We start from the raw sequence: 24,890 nt of genomic DNA, 5'->3' as shown, positions 1-24,890 counted from the left end.
AAACCTCCGCAACCCCCATCGATGACCCCCTCACTAGAGTGCCCGGTTTGAGAGGAGCTGAGCAATCCACAGCAACCTTCACTCTGGCAAATCCACAGCGCCTCCCCTGCTCTGTGACCCCATCCAAGGCCAGAGGAGTACCAGCCGAGGCAGCAATCCGCATGATGGTCGCCTTCTTCCAGTAATCCAAAGGCAACCGAGGCATGCGGAGCCAAACGACCACCCGACTGAGTCCCTCGTCGCCCGGAATGAAGTTAGGACGCCACCGGTCCATTGCAAGAAGCTGACCGGCCACCATCCAAGGACCGCTCGCCAGAGCAGCTTCCCGATCAGCCTCGTTCTCAAATCGGACAGCGAAGAACCCGTCCGTCAACAAGAAACACTCCACCTCGTATCCCAGGCGCCCCACCCTTTTGATTTCCTTCGCCACCCAGTCCGCCGGAACATACCTCCCAAGACTTCTCACCAAGATCGTAGAGTTCCGCCACTCCGAACGACTTCCCTCCAGCTCCTCCTTCGGGACGTCCACCACCTCAGCGAACCTTCTCTGCAGCAGTTCCAACACCCTTGGGGAGGGACGATAGGAGGGCCCATATTGCCTCCGCGGCTCTCCCTTGGCCACATCTGCCCATGAGCGGCCCTTCTCCGCAGCCCCTGAGCCTAAGCCCTTCGGCATCTCAGCTTCCGGCGCCGCCGATCCACCCCCCGAATCAGTCATCCCCACACACCCCCACCTATTCGACAGAATACCCCAAAGACCCCCTCAGAGAACGCGAATATTGATGCACCCGCTCTCTCTCTCTCTCTAACCCGCTCTCTCTCTCTAGCCTCCCCACTCTCTGGTTCCGCTCGTTCGTTTTCTACTATAATAAAATTCCATTGTATAAAAATAAAAAAACTTATCAGGAAAACTCAATAAAAAAACAAACTTTTCCCTCCTAAACAATCTTTATCCTTTTCCTTTTTACTAAATTATTTGAATTTCTTTTAAGTTTTATAATATGTACCACCTTAACATGAAAGAGATAATTTCAGGAGTTTTTTATTAAATTAATCAAGATTTCAGGTATCTTTGTTATAATATTTTGCAGGAAATTGGACAAGGCAGAAAAGCCTGAAGGATGTCCTGGCTATGATATTCTGCTACTTTTGGGGGGTGAAAGATGTTCTACTATTTAAAGGTCCATTCTGGAAACTGAACAATAAGGTAGTAGACGATAACCCCCTGGCATGCACTGTGTCATTGTAAGAAAGCTGCTCCCATGAAAACGCATGCAGTGGGTCCCCATGGGCCAACAAAAATCTAGTTCATAGATCTCGGCATTTCACATGATTGTACTTCAAACCCAAACATTATCAGAGTAGCAACAGTTCTCTTATGCAAGGCTGCTGTTTATTTTTCAGCAAGACTGAATAATATGCAGAAAAGAACAAGTAATTGGGCCCAACAACAAAAGATATGCAGATAACCTCACCTTATATAATCTCCGCACGCAATCAATGGTCTGAATTATCTTCAGGGTGATGATTGGCTTATAAACCCAACTAGATCTTCATCAAATATCAGATACCAACAAAATCTACCCATCTGAAGCTGAATAAAGGGGACAGAGGAAGGAAAAAAAAAAAACAGGTGTGAACTCTAGTGAAAGGTAGAAATGGATAACAAACAGAGTCTCCTCACAAAAAGTAAATTCATAAGAAACCTTTATTGCACTATTAAATCTTACATGATCATGCATGTAAATTCATTTATTTGTTCCTGTTCACTTCCATTTTTTTCCTCCTGTAAATCAAGACCATCACATATTTGAGTCAGTGTGACACTGTTATTCTCCTATTCCTTTGGGTGTACATGTGACCTCCAATCCGTACCGCCTGCATTCTGAAGCCAAATGTCCATGACACTGCTTACTGTCACATCTGGGAGAAATGCTCGACCACAGCATAACACCACCTGCAAAAATTTAAGTGAAATGATCCTGCAACCATGTACCTTACTAAATATTCCTACATTACATATCAATACGGCCCGAACTTTTTGGTTGTTGATATCTTGATTGTTTTGTTCATAAGTAGGCAGCAAGATCTTGCATTCCTCTGCTCGTTGTATGTGTTACCAGTCCAAAGAATAGTCAATGAGCATAGGAATTTACAAACCCCCCCGCCCAACCCAAAAAGAAGAGAGGGAAATATATTGGAGGTCTGGTCTGGTTTAGTTGGAACTATTCAGAGAAAGGGGCCAGGAGTCATGGTTGAGACAAGGAACTTATTGATATAGGAAACTGGTATATTGCCATCCCTGAAAACAGATGCATATCAAGGTTGGAAAATACTGCAAGCATATCAACACAAAGGAATGGTTAAATAATTAATTAACAATAATGTTTATATGAGATCAGACTTATATGCCATGATAGAGAAAAAATGCCATTGCTTTAATTGATGATGGAAGACATGTTAAACATTAACTTCAAAGGAATGCATGATTGATTAAATATGTCTAACCTACCATACCTGATTCTAATGTAAGGCTTTGGTATTTGCACCAAACTCTCTTTATTACAAGGTAATATTAAGCAGATGAAGACTAATGGTTCAACAAAGGGAATATCGCATATTTCTTCAAGCACCATTATTTTGTTTCTTATCTATCTTTTTACTGGCTATGAGGGCTAACCAGAACAGGATGCGATCTCCTGTAATTACAGTCGTCTGAAAAAGGTTTTCTTTGAATGCTGCTAGTGGGAGCTTCTGACTTCTGATTTCTCTTTTTCTTATATTCCAAACAATATCTAAATCGAATGCAGGATAATTAATAAGAAGCTTAGCCTTGAATTCAATATATTTGTTCCATCTCAACAGTGAACTCACTTATAGTACATTGTGAAAAGCCTGCCATCCTGGGACACCCTTCCTTTCATCATGCAACATTTTCTCCAACTGAAAAGTTATGAAATTAGGTTCTTCTTACCTTTTTCAGATCTCATTGGACCAGAGGGGGTGGCTCCTCTCTTTAGCCTTCTTAAAGACTTCTCATATATTTTCCGAATGACCTCTGTATTGAATTCAGGAAAACAATTAAAACCACTTAAATAATTGAAGCAAAGCATGGAATAAAAAACATATAGCACAAAAATAATCGCCCATATCACTGTTTTGACTTCAGATAACACCATTACAAAATCAATAAAATGAAATTGACAAGACTAAATATGTGTTAACATGGTAAAACGAAAGCACGGAATAAATGAAGATAACATTGTTTTGATCATATATATGGTTTATGCATGACCACAAAATCTGGACAACATGTGACATTTGTTCTATTTCCTAGGTAAGTCCATTCACCATACTTTTAATGGTTTCTCAAATCTCAAGTAACTGATCAAAGGATGATTGAATTTCTTAGTATCCTTTCAATATGTAGATGAAACTCTTATCTTTTCTGAGAAAAATGATGGAACTTAAACAGTAACAAATTTCTTTGATGCGAAACATGTACATTTTATATGCTGAACACTGTTATTCTACAGGTAGATAGGAAGAAAAGGACATATCCGAAATATAAAAATAAATTTATATAAATCTTTAACCCCCAAAAAACAAAGTTGAAGTTTCAAACCAAAAGTATCTTCAGAGTGGGCCTAAGAATTAGGTTTGGAAAACCTTCGACCACTTAATTATTGATGGATGAAACAAAAGTACAAGATAACTAGGAACTTCAACTAAGCTATAGTCAACATTGACCATTTATTCAAGCCCTAAAATGAAGGTTAAATATCTTCAAACTCAAAACACTTTTATGGATGAAATCTGAAGAAAGAAGATTTACAATATATTTTCATCCACAAAATGAGACCAAGTGGAAAAAAAAGAAGATTTACAAAATATTTTCCTCCATAAAATATATTCTTTTTTGAGGGGACTACATAAAATATATTTACTCTCTTCTAAGGAGCACCATGGTCCCGAAACTTTACACTCTGGAAAAATCACTCACCTAAGTTTCCTCTGGGGAAAGGAGCCTAAGTAGACATCGCATTTTGGACAACAGCATGTTTCATCATCCTCATACTTCTGATATATGAAATCTTGGCAAATTGCAGAGAAATAACAAATTCTTTGAGCATAAAAAACCCCCTCGATTACCATTAGAAACTGCAGATCAGCAAATAATGATCAATAAGAGAGATTACTTGTATACCAAAAAAATTATATATTTGAATGAGATGATACACAAGTTGATCCAGATACATGGAAGGTTATGATATTGTTCCTCTAGCAGAATATATGGAAAGATGGAAAGTCCTCTTAAATGTTTAAGATCAGAATCATTACTACGATAATCAAAAGTTGAAGGCCTAATAAACAAAAATAACTTTTAAGGAATTTGAGCAACAATGCGGTGACTACTTGATACTGTTTTTTTGAGGGAAGACTACTTGATAACAGAAAAATCACAAATAGAGGGAACCTCTAAAGTAAGATATTTTGGCCTTTGTAAGCTCACCGTGCATCACTATTAGAGTTGTTGAAATTAGAACTAAAATCTCTTCTTTTTTCCTTTATGATGGGAAGATTATGCATAAGTTTTATAAATAATACTTAAACCAAATGCAGATCTAAGTTGTCCTTCAAACACAGATCCAACAGGATTTCTCCCTTCAATCAAAATTAAAAATATAGGTAATTTCTCCCCACATTAGCTAGATGATCTGTCAAAAGTTTGGTTGCAGAAACATATGAGATCTACACTCATCTGATTTCTTGCTCAATAAATTGTTGCCAGGTGAGACCTCAGATAACGCATCACTGAACCTTGAAGAGTCTATTGAATACCTTTTACTGTAATGGAAGTGACTGAATCATAGAGATTTGATCACAAGGGTACAACAACATGATAACATATACTTGAGTCAGCCTTCGACAGACAAACCAGAAGATTGAACATTGTTGCACAAAATTTGTTTATCGATCGATAACTTTACCGCCATAAGATTGATGCAACCTTTCAACAAAGAAAGTTACAGAAATGCACATGCCTAGGAGTATTTTGTCATCAATTAGATAAGCCTGTCACTCATGTAAGTCATAAAAATTTTTAAGAACTTGGCTCGTGTAAGCTTTAATTATTATATTGCAACCAAAAACTAAAGAGGCCAGTACAACCAATGCATACAATTGGATGAACAAGAAATGGAAAACTCTATCTTTCTGAATTCTGATAGCAACTGAGTCAAAGCATATAACAAAGCAAGGAAAACTTTGATCAATTCTAATATCTACTGGTGGCTATTGCTTTCCAATTATTACACACTACTGCTTTCTAAGCACGTAGTTTGCTTACATGAATGGATACATTCTATGATTGTTGTAGCTTCTTAAAAAAATGCTGGAACAAAGTGGACAGGTCAAGAAGGTTGTTAGCATTTCCTTCCTAATCATCACATAGTCATCTGCCTCCATAGCTTCCTGGCGTGTAAAATGCTTGATGTTATTGACTCTATATCTTTAATTAGTCAGGCTTATGCCTAAATGCAACAACCATGATTATAGAATGCGAACAGAATAAAAAGAGATGAACAGATGTAGGAATTTTTCAGCTACAAGCGTACCTACAATCACAGAATTATCAAGCACTACCAAATTATTAATACAACAAACCTTTTCTGGTGGAATAGGTTAAATACATTCTACAGTTGGCTGGGAAGAACCGGTCAAGGTCATGGCATCTGGAAGAAATTCCAATAACAAGAACAAGAACAACAACCGCCTTGAAATGACATGCAGTAAGTTTACTAGTAACACCACATAGGCATGTTGACCATTTTCATAGCCTCCATAATTCCAAGAAATCCCCCTCATTGTAGATTTCATTAACACCACCTAACAATATTTTTGTATCTTCTTTCAAATTCAAAAAGGTACATGGAGCTTATTATAGAAACCAAAACAAATAAAGAAGTACAAAAAGATCTTTACTAAAGATAGTGATTTGCTTCCAGCAGCCACAAAGTGTTTCAACCAAGAATCTAGAAAGGGCTATCTTACTGCAAGGTAATTCATTCTAGTAATTATTAGTTATGCATCAATTTAATAGATCAAATTGGTAATATGGAGAAAGATAACAGAGGGTGTGGCAAAGCTTAATGAAAATATCAGCAAAATTACCTATAAAAATTATGCTAGTATTCCAACTTGGATAATTTGGCAGTTCTCTACTGTCCAATGAGTACGTATAGGAGCCCAAACCAAGAATCCAGGAAAATCCATTCTGCCATAGATTCTGTTCATCCAATCCACTGTCCATGTCCCACCAACTTTTGTAATCAGATGGGCAGCATAGAGCAAAATAGTTCGAATCACGCACCGCAATAAAAAAAACCAATCTTAATAATAATGTAGAAGTTCTTTAAAAGAATCACTGAAAATCTTATAGAAGAATTCTAGAGAAGCGAAAGCCTTTCCGCTTAATTTCTTTTCATCCAATTGACCATTGATAATTTACTATATTTTGATATCGAATCAATATGATAGAGCATGATGGCGAAAGGTGGAACAATATCAACAACAATAACAAGGACAATGATGACCAAATTACTGCTAGTATATCAAGAAGCCATATAAAGTTTCTCTCTTGAAAACACATAAAGCTTCAAGAAAGAATCGAAGAAAATCCGTCTCATCATATACTATTCCAAGCCTATCGATCGTTAAATCATGTAATGCAGAGCAAGATAAGAAAAGCTCGAGCAATAAGCAATCAAATAAACATGAACATAGCAAGGATTCATGCAAAACCTCTCCTAAAATAATATCATTAAAGGCTCAAGAAAATCCATTTCACCATGAACTAAGTTCATGTTACCGATCATCAAATCCTACACCACCTTTTAAAATCAAATGGGTGAGAAGGAGCAAGATCCCATAACCTGGAACAAAAACCAACAACAAGAATACAACAGCACTAGGATGGAAACAGAAAGCACTGGGAACAAAAACCACTCCAAGCCCGACCTCGCCGCCTACTCTGCTCACCCCACCCACCAGGCCGTCGTCAAGGACCACGTCATCCCCATCTGCGACGACTTCATGGCCGCCGACCGGGTCGCCGACCTCGACGGCCCGCCTGCGCCGCCACCGGGGTCGGCGGTGCGCCTGACCCTGGCGAAGCCCAAGGAGGGGGGGGGGCGGCGGCGGCGGCGGCGGAGCTCCGGTTTGCGATCCGAGGGGCCAGGGAGGCCGTCCCGGCAGCCCGGCAGGTGACGCACGGGGAGAACTTCTGGCGCCTGCGAGTGCCAAGGGGTGCTCCGGGGCGTTTCTTTCGGCGTTTCTGGGGTTAAGGTGACTCCATGAGATTGATCATATGTTGTTCTGAACCATATTGACTCCTATTGTATCTTTGAATGCCTTGTTTTAGAATCATGAAGTTTAACTTCATGATACGAGTTTGTGGGTGCATTGCTTTATTTGTTGATTGAAGATGAGGCCTTTTAGTCTTTGAAAGTGATAAAAAAAAATCATACTTAATGGAAAAATAAATGTATAATTTCTATTTTATAGGGAAAGCTTGATTTTGATTGTCAGGCATATAGATTTTAGGAAGATTTTGTATTGAAATGGGTAACTTCTAAGCCAATTTGTTTTGCACTCGACTGTAAAACCATCTAAGAGAGGGTAAAATAGGTAGCCTTGATATATGGAGATAGGAATGTATAACTTTTTTAAATAGGGTTCAGTGGTTGAGATATGGATGGGATGGAAAATAAGAGAGATTATAATTTGTTGTTAGGATTATATGAAATTTAATTTTTAAAAAATTTCTCATACTTTAGTGTTATATAATATTTTTTTATACAACAAATTAATATTCCATCAAAGATCAATTTTGACAGAGTCACAGAAGCACCCAATGCTCGTTTTCATATAGCATAGATTATTTATTGTCATTGCTACTATATGTTAGTATAAGGTATATAAGCTATGAGACCTAGCCAACTTGGATATATAGGATAATCATTTTGTATGATTTTAGTGTTTTCCTTTTTCTAATCAAAATTAAATGTATATCAGAAAAGAAATCTTAGTTTACAAATATTCACAGCAAGAGCCTTTTTCCTCAGAATCTTAGCAAAGTAGAATATGGTCAAGAATAGTACTGTATATCCATGGTCAAAAACAGGCAACCTAATACTGTAGACCCAAAGTTAGGCCGCAAGGCCCCCATATGAATACATTTGAAAATAAAAGATATGATTAACTATGTTGTTAGGCTTTCCAAGTTCATTTAAAAAAGCTTCATTTAATCCTTTATCTATTAAATGTCGGATATGCTGTGGCATAACGTTTCCCAAAACTGCTTTTAAAGCAAATGGTTCTAATTTGGATTGACATGTCCAAGAGGGAGATTAGCCATATTAGAAAGTCGAGTCGTAGGTCAAACTTTCGAAGGCCATAATTTGGTCATATGACATCCGATTGAGATGATCTTTTTTTTACATCAAATAATTTTAGAAATCTATGATGTGACACCCTGCTCTTCAGGAGGCGGTGCCCCTAATGATCGAGCTCAAATTCTATTATTTGAGATCTGAAATGCACTGATCAAACCGAAAGTTTTTTTTTTAGGTAAGATTTTGATCGGAAATAGCTCTCTATCCAAGAAAAATTAGAAAAAAATGACAGAAAGCAAAGTTGATGTAGAAGTCGAGATCTACTTCCTCAAGAATTTTATTTTTTTTAGAATATTTCTACTAAATGTATATGTTAGGAAAGAGGATCCTATTAGAATTAGGAATAGAAATCCGACCCAAATTGTGCAAAATCGGACCTCACTATTATAAATAGAAGCTATATACCTTAATTTTTTTGGATCATCAATGGAAAAAAAAATTTAAGTCTTATTTGCATAATTCTTTCATCTTCTTCTAATTTTGTTTTTGAGAGGTTTAAGTTGAGAGAGTTGAAAAAAATCTTCCTTCTTTTCGATTGGTACAAGCCTATGGTAAGCCAAAATATACATCACGTATATGCCTATGACTGGCAATTATTATATTGCATCTCGGCCTATAGCTAATATCACATATACCATGTTTCACAAATATCGGCTAGTCTAAATGCCCTTCTTTTTTTCGATCTTATAGTTATACAAAAATTCAATTACTTAATTTGGCATTTTGATTTGATTTTGGTATTGGATTAGTCACAATCATGCTCCAATCTATGGCAAGCCAAACACATACCATGCTTTCAGCTATGGTTGGCAATCACAATATTATATCTCAGCCTACGATTGGCACACCAATGGTCGGCTAGTTCACATGCCCAACTTTTTCCACTCTTACAATTATGCAAAATTCAATTTAATTATATCATGACTATAATTAGGTGTAGTTCATTATTTGTAATTGACTTTTCGGCATTGCATTAGTTATCGCCATATTTCAGTTCATGGTAGGCTAAACATAATGCTGCACTTCAACCCCAAACTAACACAACATATACACCACATTACTTGCATGGTCAACTAATCCAGGTGCCGCCCATGCCCCATTATACAATCATAATTTTCTTTAAATTATTTACATTCCACATGATTACTATACTTGGGCACAAATTAATAGTTTTAGAATAAGTAACATCATACTCCATGCAACAACAAATCATCAGCACAAAACATACCTTCCAACAAATATAAAATACTCGCATCATACAGATGATAATACATTAGAATTATTTATTTAATCACCAATATATGATACATCTATGTACAAGATTATCCATAATTATATAGATAATTGTGTCGAGGGATTCTTACCTAGGGATCAGAAGGATGAGGAGGAGAAGGTTTCCAGCGAGGTTGCATCCGCGGCACTAGTGAGATATCTCCAAGAAGAAGAAGAAGAAAAGAAATAAGTGAGGAGATTTTCTATGTTGACCTGCAATAACCCAATAATGGAGTGCTTAGAGGGGGCAGGGAAGCATGTTTTAGGACTATTCCTAGAGTTTTTGTTTGAGACCAGCATGCCCTAGGAGTCCTTCTATGTTGGATTCGAGAGAGGAGACAGACTCTCATCAGGAGTTTTCCTCTTCTGCCTCGTGCCCGTCTCGTGAGGTTTCGAGTTTTTTTTTTTTTTTTTTTTTTTGCACTCCTCTGATGAGGCTCAATCTCCACTACTACTTTGATCTCTGTTTAAAGATGTGCTGAGCACACTGCAGACTATACATTTTATGATGTTGAAGAAGTGCAATATCAAGTATTACACCGCTCTCGCCTGCCACAATTGATTTTCATGCCATTTCCAACATTAAAAAAAAAAAAAATTCAGTCTCACCCTTTGCCAATGGCAGCATGATCATCTAGCTCGTTTCCTCTAGATTCTATAGGTTCTTTTCTGCTTATGATGATTCGTTAAGTTTTTGTTTCGAAGCTGAAAAAATTCCTCATTTTGTTCTCTATCATATAATTAATCTTCCTGAAAAATAGATTGCTTTCGAGTTGACTTGGGTGATGCCAAAAACGGCATTCCTGGTGCCCATAGATTATCGGAACAGTCCACTTTGGGTACCTTTCCTCGCAAAAAAATATAAGTCTTGCGTTCACTTGCAAAATTAATGATTAAATAAATTGTTATATATAATTTATTTATAATATTTGGCACAATTAAAATGGGATGATTTGTTATTTCCATTTTTCAAGCCATATATTTCTCTAACTTATGGTCCCAATAGCCTAACCAAAATAAGTAAAGCCACCAAGATGGTAGCCTGATGGTAAGGGGGCGATAATTTCACCTAAGTTGTCCGGGTTCAAAACGTGGGGGCGTCGATTAAATTAGGGGACCGGATGCCCCACACCTAGATGACTTGTTGGAGGATATACTTTCCTTCCGCCTGTACCAAGGTGGTGCTGGGGTGACGTACCCACACATGAGGGGATGAGCCCACGGGTCGGGGAAGGCATGCGAAAACATGCGATCTGTATCGAACATTTTCTGATAGAAAGGAGGCAGGAGGCCAGTAGGACCCCCCCCCCCCCCCCCGGTTGCTCCAAACGAGTTGTTATTGTATACTAATCATAGGAGCCATGACAACTTGGACTGGTTCTTCCTGCCTTGTTCCGACGTACCCACTCGCCTCGTGACCAGTGATACGATTCCAGCCGCCGCCAAGCATCTTGAAAGCCTTTTTATGTGGCTTAATTATTAATAAAATATTTTTAAAATTATGTTTTTAGTAGATTTTTTTTAATTTTTTAATTTGGTATTTATTTTAGGTCTTAAATTGGTACGAGCATAGCATTTTATAAAATATAATTAAATATAATAATATATTTTTTAATCTTGAAATGCTATTTTTATGAAGAGAAAAAAAAGAAGTTTTTTTTGCATAAATACCCTCCTAAATATCAGATTTTGCATGAATACCCTTCCAAAATTGATATTTGCACGTACACTCTCGTAAAACAGTTGTTTTGCCATTCTACCCTTTTTTTTATTTTTGTTTTTGCATATGTACCCATGCTATCTAACTATGTTAAAAAATTAACGGTTTCTAATTAAAATGACTAAAATACCCTTAATGAGTAGACATGCAAATAGATCGCGATTCCGATAGCTGTAAGAAAAGAAGACAGGAACAATAGCATAATTTTAAAATTTTATTTTATTTTTAATTAATATAAATATGATTTTCTTAATACCGTTAGAACAACCGCTATATTACAGGCATTTGTATAGTTTACAGAGTTTTACGAGGGTATACATGTAAACAATAATTTTATAAAAATATTCATACAAAATTTGATATTTAGAAAAATATTCATGTAAAAAAATTTAAAATAAAATCCGCATTCAGGTCAGGATCAGGTCGGGTTCATCCACCGAAAATTATTGATGCACACGTGTCCGGGTGCATTGATTTGGACCGGCTCAATTCGCCGGACACGTGATTCGATACCTAACGACAGCTAGGAAAATGCTGTGAAGCGAGCTTATTTGGAGACTTCAATCAATGTCGCTCATTTGGGTCCATATGATCTTGTTAGTCGATTTTCTATATATACAACTTACGGTGCTAATTAACGATCATAAATACTATGTGTCAGGCCATTATTAGTTAGATGGCAACCATATATATATCTCTCTCCATGTGCCCGTGACTTGTAACCATAGTGTCTCCTTCGAATGCTACAAGCTCCAATAATTATTTCAATTTTCGAAGTGTCACCATTATCTGAAGTCATACGGCAAGTGTCATGAGACGTAAAACGTACCTCCCGTTGATCAACTAAGTACGGCCATCAGCATTAGTTAAACACTGAATAAGTCCCTTTTTATCATTCAGAAGAGTAAAGAGACATGGAAGACACCCTGAGGAGGCATTAGTTAAACGTATTTCGTCTCGTATAACCTATACGGGACATGGAAGACACCCTGAAGAAAAAAAGAGAGGAAATAGAATAGAAGGGAAGGCACCCTCCCTCCTAAAGGCAATACGTTTCATTTCTTTTGTTGCCATGACTCTTCAGTCTAGTAGAGAAGCCAGGGCATTAATCTCTGGGGCCAGATTTGGTTGAAGACCGTCACCGACGCTCCACTCCTCTAGCATGGCTCCATGAAAATGACATGAAAGATCCGAGCAGGTTGATGGCATCACGATGAGTCCGTCCTGGCCACGAATTCCAGTACTATCTTCTCGAGGTTCATCCATGCCAACTTGCAAGAAATCATCGTCATGAACTTCGGACAAGAGCCCTTCCATGTCAAAGTCCGCAAAAGGGTCGACATCTTCAGGTATTGATTCCAATGCATGCTTATTTGAAAGAGGCTCCAAGCATCGGTCGGCCATTTTATCATCTTGCTGTGGTGGACTGTATACTTTGGTGCACCTCACTGCCTTGGGTCGGATGACAGGATGAGATTGCTCGCCCAGTTCCTTAGGTGCCTCCGCCTTTAGACCTGCCACTGCCTTCCTCTCTTTTGATTTACTCTGAACTCTTTCTCCATTAATAAATCGTCGGGGGATTCCCTTTACCTCCTTGCTGAGTTTTGTGTTCCAGTAATTCTTGATTTCGTTATCTGTTCGGCCCGGCAATCTTCCTGCTATTAGTGACCATCTGCGAAGATTCAAGTAATTGTATTAGAAAAGGAGTACAAGTTGATCTCAAGTCGAACCAGTGCAGAGGTTCTATTTTGCGATCTCTACCGGTTGCCGAGGAGTTTATGAAGTCTGATGATGAGATCCTCCTCCTCATGGGAAATGTTGCCTCTCTTGATGTCAGGCCTCAAGTAGTTCAACCATCGGAGCCGGCAACTCTTACCGCAACGTTTCAACCCTGAGAATTCATTACTCTCAAAACGGAAGTGTCGCGATAAACAAATTGAACAACATGTACAAGGAAAATGTAGTGAGGATTGTTTTTTTTTTTTTTTTTTGAGAGGAGCTGTGCTTGAATTTTTCGTTTTTTTTTTTGATTTTTTAATGTAAATTTTTTCGTAAAATGAACTGGGAACATTCATCAAAAGCAAATCAATGCAAGAGAGAATAATAATGAACAAAATTTTGAAGAAAATTCTGCTGAACGAGAGAGCCATATATTTTATTTTGTCTCCCCACCTGCTCTTGTAGGTAGGACATTCCATTTGCCTTCACCATGGGCTTTAATGTAATCGGTGAGGATCTTATCCTCGTGAGCAGACCATGCTCCTCGATTAAGTCCCTCCTTGGAGCAACAAGCTCTTCTACCCATTTCTCTTCCAATCTCACATCCTCCACTTGTTTCTGGCCCCGTGAAGACGCACTTGATCCCTGAAGTGTGTCTTGCTTTGCGAGAGCACACAGAGAGTAGAAACACCTATATAAAAAAATTTGTGGATGAAATGCTAAGCTTGGATAGATGCTACGACGCCCATATGCGAAGAAAACGTGAAAAACAACACACCAAATAGTCCTATGATATTATTGAGTGGGGTTGGATCTAACATGCGCATCCACCCCCACGTCGCCTTGTTTATGTAGAAAGTGGCATGAGGATGCTTGCCTATCACAAAAGTGCTAGTTCGACGCGAGGTTGGTATTTTTCCAAGATATCGATTGACGCGAGCTTGTGTGGAGGCAAAGGAGTTTATCTTCTATGTTCTTCTATGCACACCGACTATCATGCCCTAAAATCAACAATTGAATCTTATATTGTCCATTATATTAAAATGACCAATTTCATATTGGAGCAGATCAGACATTGCTTCAACGGTCCCACAGTTCTGATTCGGTCTTATATGTTGCATTCTCTTGTAGCTGAATCAGGATGCTAATATTTTTAAGTTGGTCTCCTCTCCTTTTCATTACAATCTAAAAAAAAAAAAAAAATACATGTCAGAAAGCTTGCATGATTCGTAGCCCTCTGCCATATTTTTGATTTATGGATATTAAAATTATATATTTTTTAATATTTACTTTAACCATCAATTCTTTCTTTGGATATTTTAATTGATAATATTAGAATGGGTTCTAAATGGGACAAACCAAGCAATGATTAGGGCCCTATATATCTCTCATCATAACTTTGCTAAATTATGAAGCGCTTGTTTAAATGATTGTCATGCATGTGTCAGAACTAATTATTCTATTTCTAAACGAGTAATGTTACATGCACCAACCGGTCAAAACTTAGTTGCAAACTCCTACAACCGTTGCACAAATGACTAGCTTTCTATAACGTATCTCAAAGTTTGGTGCCTTGTGATAAAACAAGTCTAGATTCTCCTATAACTCCTTAACTTTGCGGGTGATAATATATATATATATATTGGTCACCAGAAGCTGCAATCTAGATAGACTTGCGCCAAAATAAGAAACCAAAATTTTGCACCAAAACGCTCTTGGTCGGCTGCCACCTCAAGCCATAACGTGGACGTATATGCATAGCTTTTATCAGGCCTTAAAGCCCGTCTTGTGTGAACTAACGGTCTGCCGTCTTTGTTTTGATCGTGTGGGAGCAAAAGCCACCCGGAGGGCCCTCCACACATGCTGCGTCGTGGAATACAACAAATAACACGAGTATCACGAACGGACGAATTTCCGCAGCAGATCTTATTCATCGTTTTCTGCTCAATAGGGATCACACGTGCGGCACCATCACATATCAAAAACATAATTGCCATGTCGTTTTCTGCAACATCGTTCGTCTTCTGATATACGTGTGTGGTCTGGTAGGAGTTGCACTCTTCCAATACTCTGCGAAATAGAGTTCATATTTTATTATCATTTATGGACTAGAGTTCATCATCCATAGCCATCATTCAAAGATTGGCATCGGGCAAAGATATAGCCTATTGAAAAGTTTTAGGATCCTTTTCTATTAAGTAATTAGCAAACATGTTTGGTCCCAAATCCTTTGCAAATCTCCATTTTTTGCTCCTCGTTAGCTCATATTTAGAACTTGTTATCTAAAAAGGTTCCGGCTCTTTTTCATTATTATTAGAACCTTTTCCCCTTGAACTTTTCTCGAGCTCCTTCATCTGGATCTCTCTTATTTGGATGAATGTTCACGTGAGTAGAATTTTTGAAAGTAATTTCTGAATATGGTCCTGATTTTATGGACTTATGTAGGAAATGGATTCGTCGGTTTATCACAATTTGCATGGTAACTATCTAAACTTATTAACTGTTCCATGATGCAAATTTGAGTAACTAGATACGGACAATTGAAGTGTTATTTATAAGGCTATCTAAATTAAATGGCTGCATTTAGTCCTAAACTAGGCCCGGTCTGATCGAACCACAAAGGTCCACAGCTAATAGGAGGGAACTTGGAACAATTAACCAAGATCAAACCCAACACGATCAAGCTAGTAGAACTCCCAAACCTTATATGACTAGCTTGGGCAATGGAACCTGATCGTGCCAAATCAAATGAACCCGAGCCAATTTCAAAAGTTACAGTTCGAGCAATTGGGTTGGGTTAGCTTGGATTTTATCTCCATAAAATTTTATTTATTGGTCTGAGCTTTAATCCTGATGGAGTTTATGCTGATAAAGTTTAGCAGACCTCCTAAAGAAATACGGCTTAGAGTTGAGCTGCGTTGAGTTGGAAACTTCGGAAACACATCGGGCTCTGATCACGGCTGAAGAAATTATCGAAAGATGACCGTCTGATGTTGATCGAGTGACTGGGATTAGACCTCCCGCGAGCCTGATCTCTGATCCGCGTTTTGCCCTCCCGATCCGCGTTTTCTTCTGGTAGAAAACGAACGGACGCGTGCATAAACGTTCTCTACGGGAAAGCCGCACAACAATGAATATGCGGGCATATGTTCCTAGGAAGCGGGGGCTAATCTTCGGACGGGTACACCGAGGTCGGCGCTCGGATGGGGAACCAGGACAACCGTCTTGGAATAAAGTCTATGTACGGACCGGCGCATAAAATAATAAAAGATCCATTTATCCATGAGGCTGGAGTGCGGATTTTGGGCCTTGACCATTAAACACGAGCCCATATGCCAAACCCAATTCCCAGGCTAGCTTCTGGGCCTTTTGAGGAACCTTTATAGGTTGCAGTAAAGCGGATGCAGGGATTATCCCCTTCGTGTTGGGCAACGGGCCGTGCCGGGCCCGGCACGGCCCAGGCCCACCGGGCCAAAGGACTAAACGGGCCGTGCCTGGCCCGGCCCGTCCAGCACGGAACGCCAGCCCGGCCCGGCCCCAGGCCCGTCTATTGGCGGGCACAGCACGCCACGGGCCGTGCCAGGCACGGCCCGTAACGGGCGCAAACGGGCCGTGCCAGGCACGGCCCACAACGGCTTCAAACGGGCCGTGCCTGGCACGGCCCGCAACGGCTCCAGACGGGCCGTGACGGCTGGAGAGGGGGGAGGAAATTTTACCCCTCCCAACAGTCCAATAACGGCTGAATTGAGGGGTATTTTGGGAAAAAAAATTTTGGGCTTCTATAAATAGCCCATTCCTTCCTCATTCTCACCACACCAAACCTCTCATTCTCTCATTCTCTACTGCTATTATTTCTCTCTTCTAAAGTGCTCTTCTAGCAATTTAATTTTTAGTTTGTTCAAGTGCTACACAAGAGGAGGTTCCTGTTGAGAAGAGAAGGTCGCTTCTGTTGAGAGCACAAGAGGAAGCTCGGAATCTCGGCTCTGCCTCTGCCCTCCGACCCTCTACTCAATTCCTCCTTGCGGTTAGTTTTTATTTTTTGAATTAATCATAGATATGTCATCTTTTGAGGAAAGTCAGTTTGGCATTCCTGTTTCTGAGGGAGAAGAAACTAATCCCCAACCCCATGTTCCTAGTTCCTCTAGAACTGGTGAACCGAGTGAAGATCAAACCTCTTCTCGTAAGAGGACTAGTGCTGTATGGAATGAATTTGATAGAGTTATGGTTGATGGAGTCTGGAAAGCTAGATGTAAAAAATGTGCCAAACTTTATAGTTGTAGCAGTAGTGGGGGAACATGGCATTTAAAAAGACATCAAGAGAGTCATAGGATGCATGATTCTCATGCTCAAACTCAAAGTACCCTTAATATACAAGGGGGATTACTTGTAGGTAATTTTGCATATAATTATGAAAATCAAAGAAAAGCACTTGTAAAATGGATAGTTAAGGATGAATTACCTTTTAGTTTATGTGAATCTTTTAATTTTGAAGAATATGTTCAATTAAACCTACAACCTGCTTACAAAAGAACTAGTAGGCGTACATTTAGAAGAGTAGCTATGACCAACTTTTTAGCAATGAAACAAAATTTAATTGAAACACTTTCTACTTTAAATGTAAAAATTTCATTAACTTCTGATATTTGGTCAGCATCTGTAGGTAGTAATTGTTTTATTGCCATTACTGCTCATTATATTGATAATGATTGGCAATTAAATAAACGTATTCTTGCTTTTCGTGCTTTTGATTTTCCACATTCTGGGCAACAAATTTCAAATATTATTTATCAAACTGCATGTTCATATAATATTAATGATAAAATTATGTCTATTACTTTTGATAATGCATCTAATAATAATTCTGCTGTTGCATTATTAAAAGACTCATTGCATCCCATATTAGATGGAAATTTACTGCATATTAGATGTGCATGTCATATCTTAAATCTTTCTGTTCAAGCTGGCATGGGCATGATTCAAGATGTGATTTCAAAAATTAGAAATGCAGTTTCTTTTATTCATGCTTCAAGATCAAGACTTCAAGAATTTAAGGAATTATGCATAAATCATGGTAAACGTTTTAAAAAATTTAAACTTGATGTAATTACTCGTTGGAACTCCACATATAGCATGATACATGATGCATACCCATATAAAAACTTATTAAGTGCATATATTAATGATCGTGGATTAGGCTTTACATTGTCTGAAACTGATTGGAATAAAGGAAAAATTTTGGAAGATTTTTTGCTTAGTTTTTATAATGCTACCAATGTTCTTTCTGGTATTTATTACCCTACTTCATGTTCATTTTTACAACAAGCATATATAATTAGTCAAAAATTTGCAGAACATAGATATGATGATATTTTAATGCCTATTATTGACCTAATGGAATCTAAATGGAATGAGTATTGGGACAAGATATGTCCTATGCATAACTTAGCTGCTGTATTTGATCCTAGAGTTAAATTAAATGGCGTGCTAATTTTACTTGATGCATATTCTGAAAATATGAATCAAGATTCTGAATCTGCTAAAGATGAGGTAAAACAACTTCTTTATGATATTTATGCTATATATGATGAAAAAATTCGTGGATCTAGAACACAAATACAAACCTCTATTTCTTCTTCTAGTAGTTCTCGTTCGTCATCTATTTTTTCATTCATTGCATAGAGAAGACACACACATGCTTCAAGTTCCTCTTCATCTTCTTCATCTTTAAGTAGTGAACTAGAATTTTATTTACGAAATGATCTTCAGTCTGCATATGATGAAAATCAAATAGAGAATCTAGATGTATTATCTTGGTGGAAGAGTGTTAGAAATCAATATCCTGTTATGTCTGCAATTGCACGCGATATTTTAGCTGTGCCGATGTCTACGGTAGCATCGGAATCCGCTTTTAGTGCAGGTCGGCGTGTTCTTGACGAAAAGAGAAGTAGGATGACGGGCAAAACGGTGGAGATGCTTCTCTGCTTCAAGGATTGGTTGGATGCTGAGGCAAGACTTCAAGATAAAGGTGGACATAATACAACATCCTCTGATGATGATGATACAAACACTACTGAAGACTGAAGACTGAAGACTGAAGAGTGAATACTGATTCACTGAATCACTGATGATTAGTAAGATTTCTTAATTTTTTATAATTGTACATTTTTATTGTATTCTGGAGGTCAGACCAAGGTCCAAACCTCGGCCCTTTCTTAGTTTCTTATTGTATTCTAGAGGTCAGACCAAGGTCCAAACCTCCCTTCATGTACCATTTTGATTTAAATTAATAAACTGGTAGGGGTCTATGCCAAACCCCCCACCATTAAGGTGGCTTTATATTCATAAATCCTTAGTTTTCAATATTTATTATTTTTTTTAGGAAATTTATGAAGCATTAATTTTTATCGGGCCGGGCCGGGTCCAGGCCCGGACCGTGCCAGGCCCGCGGGCCAGCCCGGCCCAGGCCCTTATGGGCCGTGCCGGGCTGGCCCGCGGGCCGTGCCGTGCTTGGCCCGCGGGCCTAGAACGGGCCGTGCCGGCCCAGGCCCGAAGCGGGCCGTGCCGGGCTCGGCCCGCGGGCCAGTACCCTGTGACCCAGCACGGCCCTCTCAAATGGGCCGTGCCAGGCACAGCCCGGCACTGTAGCAAGCGGGCCGTGCCAGGCACGGCCCGCTTCGTGCCGGGCCGTGCCGGGCCGTGGGCGGCCCGGCACCCACGGCCCGGCCCAGTGCCCAACTCTACCCTTCATTCATTTGTAGTGAGTTTTCTCACTCCCTTGTTACCCGCAGAAAAAAAAAAAAAACACATACAAAATTTGCGATCAAAACTGACCAAATCTAAAGCATTTTATTTTTTACCTTGTCGGGTATGTCATATGCTCTTGATCGGGTTAGGATCGAGAAGTCTCAACCCAGAACAATAGTTCTATAACTAAATACTCATCATAAATTATAACAATAATTATTATTTTAGTGATATAATGCTATAAAATTTTGTTTGATATTTTAATATATTTATATTTTACAATATATTTATTAAAATAGTTAATGTATATTTAATATGCTGAAATTATATGAGTTTAAATTTTAATGGTTAGAGTGTGGTGAAGGGAATTCACTGAAGATGGCTTCCAATTACAAAAAAAATTTCCACCCCCACCTACACGATACTTTTGCGATGCTTTTGGAAGCATCGACGCTAAAATTACGGATGCTTATAAGTGTCAATAGATGCTCTAAAAAGCGTCGGAAAAGACTAGATTTTTTGTAGTGCTCGCATCATACAGATGATAATATATTAGAATTCTTTATTTAATCACCAATATACAATACATCTATGTGCAAGATAATCCATAATCATATAGATAGTCGTGTCGAGGAATTCTTACCTAAGGATCAGAAGGATGAGGAGGAGAAGGTTTCGTGTGCGGCATTGGTGAGATATCTCGGCAAGAAGTAGAAGAAAAGAAATATGCGAGCTGATTTTCTACATCGATCTGCAATAACCCAGTAATGGGGTGCTTAGGTGGGGCAGGGAAGCATGTTATAAGACTATTCCTAGAGTTTTTGCTTGAGACCAGCATGCCCTAGGAGTCCTATGCAGGAGTCGAGAGAGGAGACGGACTCTCATCAGGTATTTTCCTCTTCCACTTCATGTGCCTGACTCGTGAGGTTTTGAGGATTTTTTTTTTTTTTTTTTTTTTTGCACTCCTCTCGTGTGGATGCACTGAAATTGGTACAACCTCCCAATCTCGGGCCGGTCAATGGACCACGCCCATACATGAGTGCTTAGCAATGTGCTGAGTACTGCAGACTCCAGATTTTATGATGGTTGAAGAAGTGCAATATCAAGTATTACACCGCTCTCGCCCGTCACATTTTATAATCATCTAGCTCGTTTCCTCTGAATTGTATAGGTTTTTTTTTTTTTGCTTATGATGATTCGTAAAGTTTTCGTTTCGAAGGTGAAAAAATTACTTATTTTGTTCTCAATCATTTATATGAGTTTTCTTGCATTAATACCTTCCTAAATATCCCTCCGAAAATTGATATTAACATGCATACCTTGGTAATTAAGATACTTGTTTTGCTATTCTACCTCGTTTTTATTCTTATTTTTAATATATACCTGTGCCATCTAATGCCGTGAAAAAATTAACGGTTTTAAATTAAAATGACTAAAATAACCTTAATGGATAGATGTAGAAAAAAAAAATAGCGATGGAGAATAAAAAATAATTTTAATTTTTTATTTTATTTTAAATTAAAATAAATATAGTTTTTATTAACAGTGCTAGAAAAACCGTTATATCATGGGCATTTGTGCAAAAAATAGTATTTTATGAGGTATAGAAACAAATAAAAATTTTAAGAGGTATTTAAATATATTTAAATTTTTAAAAGAATATTTATGCAAAATAATCCTATAATTAATTTTTCTGAAAAATAGATTGCTTTTGCTTGGTGGTTGACTTGGGTGATGCCAAACACGGCATTCCTGGTGCCAGTAGATATTCGGAAAAGTCCATTTTGGGTACTTTTCTGGCAAATCTTGCGTTCTCATGCAAAATTAATGATTAAATATTTTTTTATATAAAATTTCTTTATAATATCTGGCACAATTAAAATAGGATAACTTGTTATTTCCATTTTTGGCTCCATATATTCCTCAAACTTATGGTCCCCATAGCCTAGCCCAGTAAAAAATCTTAGGGTTGCTCCAAACGGGTCGTTATTGTATAACAATTATAGGAGCCGTGACAACTTGGCCTAGTTGTCGGGACACTAAAAAAATCCAAGAATTATTGATGGACACGTGTCCGGGTCCATAATTTGGACCGGCTCAATTCGTGGGCCAAGTGTACGGCGGCGAGCGGACTCGATAATTAACGATGGCTAGATAAATGCCGTGAAGCCAGCTTATTTGGAGCAGATTTTCTCTATATATACAACTTACAGTGCTAATTAACGATCATAAGTACTATGTGTGAGGTCATCATTAGTTAGATAGCAACCATTTATCTCCACATGCCTAGGACTTGTAGCTATAGTGTCTCCTCGAATGCTACAAGATCCAATAATGATTTTGTGAGAACTAGTGCAGCTGTATATTTAGTCCCACATCAGTTATTCACTGGATAGATTTTGGATACTTATACAGGATCAATAAACTCAAATAATACATTTTAGCTAGTCATTTGGATCGGCCCTGAGTTGTTACAAATGGTATCAGAGCGAATTCGATCCATAACTTATGTGGACTAGGAGACACTGCAGCATGAATCCATTGGGGCAGACCGATCGTGGTGTTCGTGTTTAGATTTGAAAAGATTTGAATCCTTAGCCTGATGAGGACATCAGGGCTTGAACGGAAAAAATATATGAGGACTAGTACAGATGTGTTTTTAGTCCCACATCGGTTATGTGAGGACCCGTGCGGGCGTGTGTTTAGTCCCACATCAGTTATTCGATGGGTAGATCTTGGGTACTTATACAGGATCAAGGAACCCAAATAATAACTTCCGGCTAGCTATTTTGGGTGAGGTCCTGGGTTGCTACAAATGGTATCAGAGCGGACCCGGCCCATAACCTATGTGGACTAGGGGACACTGCAGCACGGATCTATTGGAGCTGACCACGGGCTGATCGTGGTGTTTGTGATTAGATTCAAATGGATTTGAACCTTTAGCCCGACGAGGACGTCGGGGCTTGAATGGGGGGCGTATGTGAGGATCCGTGCGGGCGTGTGTTTAGTCCCACATCGGTTATTCGCTGGGTAGATCTTGGGTACTTATACAGGATCAAGAAACCTAAATAATAACTTCCGGTTAACCATTTTGAGTAAGATCTTGGGTTGTTACAGATTATTCACTGGATAAATTTTGGGTACTTATAATGGATCAAGGAACCCACATAATATTCTTCGGCTGGTCATTTTGAATTAGGTCCTGAGTTGATACAGATTTCAAGTGTCATCTGAAGTCATACATGCAAGTCACATGAGACATAAAATGCACCTCCCGATGATCAATTAAGTACAGCCATCAGCATCAGTGAAACACTGAATAAGTTCCTTTTTATCATAGAGAAGAGCAAAGAGACAATGGAAGACACCCTCAAGAGGCATTTGTTAAACGTATTTCGTCTCAAGGAATATAACCTAGACGGGACATGGAAGACACCCTGAAGAAAAAAAGAGAGGAAATATAATGGAAGGGAAGGCACCCTCCCTCCTTAAGGCAATACGTTTCATTTCTTTTGTTGCCATGACTCTTCAGTCTAGAAGAGAAGCCAGGGCGTTAATCTCTGGGGCGAGATTTGGTTGAAGACCGTCACCGACGCTCCACTCCTCTAGCATGGCTCCATGAAAATGACATGAAAGATCCGAGCAGGTTGATGGCATCTCGATGAGTCCGTCCTGGCCACGAACTCCATTACTATCTTCTCGAGGTTCATCCATGCCAACTTGCAAGAAATCATCGTCCTGAACTTCGGACAAGAGCCCTTCCATGTCAAAGTCCGCAAAAGGGTCGACATCTTCAGGTATTGATTCCAATGCATGCTTATTTGAAAGAGGCTCCAAGCATCGGTCGGCCATTTTATCATCTTGCTGTGGTGGACTGTATACTTTGGTGCACCTCACTGCCTTGGGTCGGATGACAGGATGAGATTGCTCACCCAGTTCTTTAGGTGCCTCCGCCTTTAGACCTGCCACTGCCTTCCTCTCTTTTGATTTACTCTGAACTCTTTCTCCATTAATAAATCGTTGGGGGATTCCCTTTACCTCCTTGCTGAGTTTTGTGTTCCAGTAATTCTTGATTTCGTTATCTGTTCGGCCCGGCAATCTTCCTGCTATTAGTGACCATCTGCGAAGATTCAAGTAATTGTATTAGAAAAGGAGTACAAGTTGATCTCAAGTCGAACCAGTGCAGAGGTTCTATTTTGCGATCTCTACCGGTTGCCGAGGAGTTTATGAAGTCTGATGATGAGATCCTCCTCCTCATGGGAAATGTTGCCTCTCTTGATGTCAGGCCTCAAGTAGTTCAACCATCGGAGCCGGCAACTCTTACCGCAACGTTTCAACCCTGAGAATCCATTACTCTCAAAACGGAAGTGTCGCGATAAACAAATTGAACAACATGTACAAGGAAAATGTAGTGAGGATTGTTTTTTTTTTTTTTTGAGAGAGAGGAGCTGTGCTTGAATTTTTCGATTTTTTTTTGATTTTTTAACGTATTTTTTTCGTAAAATGAACTGGGAACATTCATCAAAAGCAAATCAATGCAAGAGAGAATAATAATGAACAAAATTTTGGAGAAAATTCTGCTGAACGAGAGAGCCATATATTTTATTTTGTCTCCCCACCTGCTCTTGTAGATAGGACATTCCATTTGCCTTCACCATGGGCTTTAATGTAATCGGTGAGGATCTTATCCTCGTGAACAGACCATGCTCCTCGATTCAGTCCCTCCTTGGAGCAACAAGCTCTTCTACCCATTTCTCTTCCAATCTCATCCTCCACTTGTTTCTGGCCCCGTGAAGACCCACTTTATCCCTGAAGTGTGTCTTGCTTTGCGAGAGCACACAGAGAGTAGAAACACCTATATAAAAAAATTTGTGGATGAGAGAAGTGCATGCTTGGATAGATGCGGCAACGCCCGTCTGCGAAAAAAACGTGAAAAACAACACACCAATTAGTCCTATGGTCCTATTGAGTGGGGTTGG

General features: G+C 39.0%; 1 protein-coding gene, 1 long non-coding RNA gene and 1 pseudogene across 3 annotated transcripts; all 3 read right to left on the bottom strand.

Moving 5' to 3' along the window:
- Window positions 1–1,069: 1,069 nt before the first annotated feature.
- On the bottom strand, window positions 1,070–7,700 carry LOC120113360 (uncharacterized). Its single transcript, XR_005515275.3, has 5 exons — window positions 6,175–7,700; window positions 4,004–4,161; window positions 2,975–3,058; window positions 1,731–1,957; window positions 1,070–1,594 (listed from the first exon to the last, which is right to left on the bottom strand). It is a non-coding gene; the product is annotated as an uncharacterized LOC120113360 (long non-coding RNA).
- A 4,828-nt stretch (window positions 7,701–12,528) lies between these two features.
- On the bottom strand, window positions 12,529–13,909 carry LOC120103891 (transcription factor MYB1 pseudogene; annotated as a pseudogene). The gene is made up of 3 exons (XR_015973510.2): window positions 13,621–13,909; window positions 13,210–13,339; window positions 12,529–13,120 (listed from the first exon to the last, which is right to left on the bottom strand). The product of XR_015973510.2 is annotated as a transcription factor MYB1 pseudogene (transcript).
- A 9,097-nt stretch (window positions 13,910–23,006) lies between these two features.
- On the bottom strand, window positions 23,007–24,707 carry LOC103705860 (transcription factor MYB1-like). The gene is made up of 3 exons (XM_089927594.1): window positions 24,531–24,707; window positions 24,121–24,250; window positions 23,007–24,031 (listed from the first exon to the last, which is right to left on the bottom strand). Exons 1-3 carry the CDS (start codon window positions 24,661–24,663, stop codon window positions 23,440–23,442), a joined length of 855 nt encoding a protein of 284 aa, XP_089783720.1. The 5' UTR covers window positions 24,664–24,707; the 3' UTR covers window positions 23,007–23,439.
- Window positions 24,708–24,890: the final 183 nt, after the last annotated feature.

The sequence above is a fragment of the Phoenix dactylifera genome, chromosome 15 (genome assembly GCF_051530095.1).
Source record: "Phoenix dactylifera cultivar Ajwa chromosome 15, Ajwa_hap1_PhDact_Kaust_v1.1, whole genome shotgun sequence".
NCBI lineage: Eukaryota > Viridiplantae > Streptophyta > Magnoliopsida > Arecales > Arecaceae > Phoenix > Phoenix dactylifera.
The sequence above is the reverse complement of the archived record's forward strand: the minus strand, read 5'-3'. Positions and strand labels throughout refer to the sequence as shown.

Excerpts from the sequence above, each read along its gene's own strand:
- LOC103705860 (XM_089927594.1), bottom strand. The coding sequence starts at position 24,663 with ATGGGTAGAAGAGCTTGTTGCTCCAAGGAGGGACTGAATCGAGGAGCA. Across the intron at positions 24,251-24,530 it reads TGTCCTATCTACAAGAGCAG|GGTTGAAACGTTGCGGTAAG; the intron begins GTGGGGAGACAA and ends ATGGATTCTCAG. Across the intron at positions 24,032-24,120 it reads CATAAACTCCTCGGCAACCG|ATGGTCACTAATAGCAGGAA; the intron begins GTAGAGATCGCA and ends GAATCTTCGCAG.